Raw genomic sequence first — 6,204 nt, 5'->3', positions numbered from 1 at the left:
AACTTTAAATATAAATCCAAGATAATAAAGATTTAAAAAAATTAATATAAACCCATGAAATTTCATGAATTAATTATTTCAAAAAAAATTTAATCAAATCCAATGATTCGACATGACGAGACTCGAATATCACTTGTTAAAATCGTAAAACCAATATTTAATATAAAACTTTATTAAATCAAGATTTGTCATGTAAAATCATCAAGAATAAATTAAGAACAAAACTAGATGCGAAAACGTACCTGAACCCATCGATTCTTCAAAATTTTTACATTTTACGATTTTTTATCTTCCGAGAAAATAATTTTTCTCTTTTTGTATAACTCTCTGATGGGATATACAAAATAACCCTATTTTTTTGGGACCACTACCTCTTTAAATAACTAATTGTTAAATCATTTTTGGGTATTTATAATTTAGCTCATCATCAAATTATAAATACAACTTATGGTATTTACATATTATTTCTATAACACTTTAATACCTATGATACTTATGACATAATTGGTCACTTAATTTTACATCACACTTTATAATAGCATTATACATTATACATATGTGCCCATAATTGAGGAATTTAATCCAACAGCCTGAGCTAGGGAAATTATAACTTTCAAAAAGATTTTAATATGATTTCACATGATATTTGTTGTTATTTTGTAAGCAAAATTGCACCAACCTATCAGGAAGAATTGGTTAATACCCTTTGCTCAAGGAGTTTTAGGAAATACAATAATGTTGGTGGAGTTAACCCTCCTCGGTAGTTTGCTAGTACCAAGAAATGCTTTACCTTGATCTCTTCTCAGAAAGTATGATAAAAAGAAAAATGTCGAGAGTACCCATCCAGGCCAAGGGCCGCATTGCACCCAGATTGAAAATAGTTGCATCGATTTCCTCTTCTAAAATTTCTTGTTTGAATCATTCATTCATATCCATAGATATCACACATTCGATGCATTCCTCCGCTCAATTATCCATACTTGTGTGATAATTCAAAAAAGAAAAAGTTATAAAGTGCGCTGAAATGAAGTCCCTTATCTCATCTTCATCAATAATCCAATTTGATGAAGAACAGGAAAACAACAGTCCCAAAAGATTAGGAAAACAACTCTGCGAATGGCAGAATCCATTGTCATCTAGTCAACCCCCAGACAGTGCAAAAAATTGAGTTTCAATTTAAAACATGATAACTGTCATACACTTGCTTCTTGAAATTTCAAGTTTTATTTACTTATTCTACATAGGATTAATATTAAATTTATACATTAACTTCATTTTAATATACAATTTGATATATAAATATTTATTTGGTGTAATTATATATATATAATTTGTATTATAATTAATATGTATATATAAAATTTTGATTTTATTTAATTATACATATTTAAATAAATAAATTTATTTATTTATTTTTATATTAAATTAATATAATTATTCTTGTAAAATAAAATTGATTTGATAATATAATAAAATCGGGTAAAATGAAAGTTGACATATACTTTTTATATTTATTTCTTCTGCATATAATGAAATGGAATGAAATGGAAGGAAAAGAGGGTAAAATTGTCATTTAAACTGATTATGAAGAAGATATTGGCTGCGAAGCGGGAGCACATGCCGAATTATTTTTGTGGCAACGGTTTGTTTCCATGAAAATCAGCCTTTTCTTTCTTCCAAGAAACAAACACGGTTCCTTGCTTTCTTTTCTCTCTTTGTAATTCGCAATACTGAAACACCACCAAAAGCAACTACATTAAACTTACCATAAAGCAGATTTCGTCGAGAGCTAAAACGAAATCTTGGGTTGAATTAATGACTCAATTCACACCACAAGGGCGTTTGAAGCTGCTCTTTCAGGGGGATGGTGTGGAACCCAAAGACCCTTTTCATTACAATCTTATTAGCAATGTTTTTGGTGCTTCTGGTAAGCTAAAATCCCTTCGAGTTCATAAAAGTACTACTGGGAGGCTCTACTTTTCTTCTTCTAGTATGAAGAAAGGCAGCAAATTTTATGCAAAGGCAAGTCTGAATGTGAATGATGAAGGAACTTCTGATGAAGAGGACTATGATAGTGAGTTTGAGACTGATGATTTGGCTTCTTTCAGAGGTCTTGTTTTGGATATCTCTTACAGGTCAAATATATATATGAAAAACTTCTTAATTTACCCATCTTTCCTTGTTTTATTTTTATGCTTTCTTTTGTTATTTCAATTGGGTGTTTGTTTAGAATCATTTGAACTATGGGTATCTCAACTGGATATGTATGTTTGCAATACAAATACAATACGATATTCTTGTTTGATTCTTTCAATATTATGAACCATAACCAAACCATGTACTCGTTTTCTTATTTGACAATATTCAATTTTTCTCTAATCATCATTATCAGCATTTTTTTCTTTTTCTTTTATTTTTTTTCAATGCGAAATATGAATTCTCCTTTTCTTGATAAATTTGGATAAGATCTGACTAGTGTCACTCAATGCCAGGCCAGTCAATGTTGTGTGCTGGAGGCGAGCTATATGTTTGGAGTTCATGGAAAAGGTTGGATAAGTGTGGATTTCTCACCTTCGATTTTAGATATATGAATGCAACTTCCGAAGTTGTTTACCAAGGTTGAGGAAAAATCAAATCTAGAAAACTGAAAATTATCCAAAATTTTAACCATAATCCTTAATTATGGAGTCCTTCTTTTTACCATGTCGTTGTATGGGAGCACTAGTGTTTTGAAATGTATGGTGTCAGGTTAATTTAGATTTTAGATAATTCTTATATTATTTAAAATCTTTAGCGGTTTTATGTATTCAGAGATTTATCGAAGTGTTATAGCTAGATTTGTTCAAAAGTTGGATTATACGTCTAGGTCTAAAAATCTGTCTGAAATTTGAGAGAGTTTGGATAAAAATATTAGGTCTGTTTAAAATATGAGTTGGGTTCGGGTTTAAACATTTAAGGTTCGAGCTCCACCCAACCCAACCAGTTTTAAATTTACAATAATTTATATTATGTTATCTTTATAAATTATGTAATTTATAACTTAATATAAACCTATACTAAATATATAATACTACTTTAATGTAAACATTAAAATAATGTTAAGATGACTATATAAAATTTTTAATAAATTAAAATAATTATTAAATATTAAATTAAAATAATATAAATATTTTTTTAAAAATTAAAAAAAAAATATGTATGAACCTAAAATGTGTTTGGATTAATCTATTGCAAATATATGAAAAACATAGAAAAAAAAACACATTTCAAACACATCCATATCCTGCATACATCCGAGTCTAAGTAATATAGGTAATTTTACCTTCTTACCAGTTTCTTGATCAATCACTTATGAAGTAATACCTTTTGATCATCTTGTTTTGTCTCTTTGATGTATGCGTTGGCTCAGATGAGACCTTACATTGTTACCAACATTTAAGTTCCTTTGCATTGCTGCCGCTTTTCTTTTTTTAATCCAGGCTGATGTTCTAGAATATTATGATCAGACTGTAAATTCCCCAAGTGGATGCTTATACATACCAGCGGTGTTAAGGGTATGAAATCTGTCTTTCAATTTTTCTTTTGCATTCCTTGTTTTATGTCACTTGGGAGTTACATACTAGTGTCGGACATTCGTGTCCAACTCAAATGTGTTCTAATTTTATTTTTTGAACTTTTTTCATATATTTGAAATATCTTTAAAAGTCTATTTTTATACTATGTTTTTATCTGTGTTTTACTTGGATGTCCAACACGAATACTCCAAGAAAGCAAAGAACCAAAGCAACATAGTTCTTGTTACTCTACTTACAAACCTATTTGTTTAATGCTTTTTCTTTTGTAACCTCAATATTCCTCTCCCAGGTTCCCCATCTATTGCAAGTTGTTAAGAGAAGAAGAATCAGATCCAATCTTAGCCGCAAAAATGTTCTATTTAGGGACAATTTCACTTGTCAGTAAGTTCGTTCACAATTTTCATTTTGTCGTAAAGTGTTCATAAGTCAACCTAATGATGTAAATAAATAGGATAGGACACGATACAATCATACAATCTTCTTTTATATCACAGTTTGTCCTGTAAACTAAGTACTTGTACCTGAAATCTCTTACTTGGGCTCAGGTGTAAATGTTGGATATGGATATATGTCTGATGCAGCATATTTTCAATATCTTTTAAAGAATTCTTAGAAGGGTATATCTTAAAACCTATATCCAGATATATGTCGGATGCAGATATTTCAAACAAAAAGGAAGAGTAACGGAGCATGATATGCTATTTTTATTAGAATTCAGTTGAATAGCGATTATGTGTTGGCCTTCAAAGGATCTTACAAAGAGGTTTTTGGTTTTTGTGAAAAAGGTATTGTTCAGCTCGTGATGACTTGACCATAGATCATGTTCTGCCAGTTGCAAGAGGAGGGGAATGGAAATGGGAAAATCTGGTAAGTTGACTCGGTATTTCTAGAGTACTCCAGTTATTCTTCTTGTCTGTCTGTGTTACTTGAATTCGGGTGTGCTTGTCAAACACGGCTATGGGTTTGTTTGATTTTTTTTTTCCCTAAAACTTTCATGTTCTCATTACCATGTCTGCATGTGCATTGGATACGGGTAAAACAAAGAATCTGAGCAACATATCTTCTCCTCTATGCCACTTGGACTGTATCAAAAGAGAGTTTTAAGATTTCATGGTTCTAACCACCCTTAATTCACAATGTTGATAGTTTCTTTCATTTCCTTGTCTCCCTGGTTCCAGGTCACCGCTTGTGCCAAATGCAATTCAAAGAAAGGTCAGAAAACTCTGGTGGAAGCAAATATGAAGCTGATTAAGGTCCCTAAGGTATTTTTATTATTATTTGGATTTGAGCCTGAATATTGGATACAAATATATGTCCAGGACATAAGTTTCGTACATGTACTTTACGTTGATGATGACGATTTAAGTTTATCTTTGATTCGGTTGGTTTCAGGCCCCAAAGGATTATGACATACTTGCCATACCCTTAACAAGCTCAGCAATGAGGATGTTGAGGAAGAGAAATGGCACACCTGAAGAATGGCGTCAATATCTCTTCCCCACTACTGATCCTTAGACATTCATTTCTACCTATGTTACTTAGATTTGGATGTAAATGTTGGATACAGATATGTTTTCGTCAAAAAACAATAATCAAGAGTAACATAGGTCCATACATACCGGTTGCTGTACATTCTCTTATATTTCGTACGGTACATTTCCAAATCAATGATCACTTCTAAATTGCGTCTTCTTCTTTTGGGATTTTCTTTGGCAATGTTTTTAAGGCCGAACACGATCCTCTAAACTAGTTATCCATAGAAATTGAACAGATGACTAAATAAATTTGATGATCATTCTCTATTTTTCTTTCGTTTTTCTTCACTATTATAGTTTTTTTTTGTGTGTGTGCGTGTAAATTTTGTTTTTGTATTTGTCACATTATGCACCTAACAAATGTGTTGTGAGATGGCCAACCATACAACAACTCGCACAAATAGTGAATAATCCAAATGCGAATCACTTGACGAACAATTATTTGGTGAACAGTCTCACGGACTGTCAATATACGAACTGTTTGGTGAACAACTCAAGTGCAAGAATTTTGGCAGATTCTTCATACACGAAAAGCTTAGCAGATTGTCCAAGTAAGAACAAGTTTGTGGGCACATAAGCTACGAAGAGCTTGGCAAATTGAACACATGCGAAGTATATCTGCGGAGAATGCTTGCGGACTGTATTCGCAAATCCATGAAAATATTTTGATGCATGGTGCATAAGTTATGTTACGCGTGTTTGATAAAATCAATCTTAGTTGGTAGGATTTTTACGTATTTAGGTGATGAATGACATATTTAGGTTATGTACAAGTTAAGTTTTTATATTTTCAAGATTGTATTAGTGGGATTAGTTGAGTTTTGTCATGAATCAACTAATATATATTGTATTACTTATATTTGAAAAAAATGAGTCGAAGAAATAGCAAGTCAAATTGGATTGCTAATTCACTGTTTTGCTTTCTTTATTTGTTCATAACACCAACAATTGGTATCAAGAGCCATTGATCTTTGAGGACCATTTTTTTTGTGTTTCTACAAGAATGTCTTCAGCAAGTTTTTTCACCTCCTCTACCACCTGTGTTCAATGGTGAAAACTACCATATTTAGGTAGTAAAGATGAAAACCTACTTT

General features: G+C 31.4%; 1 protein-coding gene across 2 annotated transcripts; it reads left to right on the top strand.

Annotated features, from left to right (window-relative positions):
- The first annotated feature begins 1,604 nt into the window (after positions 1-1,604).
- On the top strand, positions 1,605-5,266 carry LOC107893650 (uncharacterized). 2 transcript variants are annotated; one of them, XM_016818701.2, is made up of 7 exons: positions 1,605-2,135; positions 2,493-2,547; positions 3,507-3,554; positions 3,865-3,956; positions 4,361-4,442; positions 4,754-4,837; positions 4,968-5,266. In XM_016818701.2, exons 1-7 carry the CDS (start codon positions 1,816-1,818, stop codon positions 5,088-5,090), a joined length of 804 nt encoding a protein of 267 aa, XP_016674190.1. In that variant the 5' UTR covers positions 1,605-1,815; the 3' UTR covers positions 5,091-5,266. The 2 variants fall into 2 exon arrangements, with proteins under 2 accessions (XP_016674190.1, XP_016674189.1); XM_016818700.2 differs by having other exon boundaries at positions 1,607-2,135; positions 3,480-3,554.
- The last annotated feature ends 938 nt before the right edge of the window (positions 5,267-6,204 follow it).

Source organism: Gossypium hirsutum, chromosome A13 (genome assembly GCF_007990345.1).
Source record: "Gossypium hirsutum isolate 1008001.06 chromosome A13, Gossypium_hirsutum_v2.1, whole genome shotgun sequence".
In the NCBI taxonomy this organism is placed as follows: Eukaryota; Viridiplantae; Streptophyta; class Magnoliopsida; order Malvales; family Malvaceae; genus Gossypium; species Gossypium hirsutum.
This window is presented reverse-complemented; position numbering and strand designations above follow the sequence as displayed.

Coding starts and splice junctions, on each gene's coding strand:
- LOC107893650 (XM_016818700.2), top strand. CDS start 1,816: ATGACTCAATTCACACCACAAGGGCGTTTGAAGCTGCTCTTTCAGGGG. Junction 2,548..3,479: donor GTTTGGAGTTCATGGAAAAG/GTTGGATAAGTG, acceptor TTTTTAATCCAG/GCTGATGTTCTAGAATATTA. Junction 3,957..4,360: donor AGGGACAATTTCACTTGTCA/GTAAGTTCGTTC, acceptor TTTGTGAAAAAG/GTATTGTTCAGCTCGTGATG.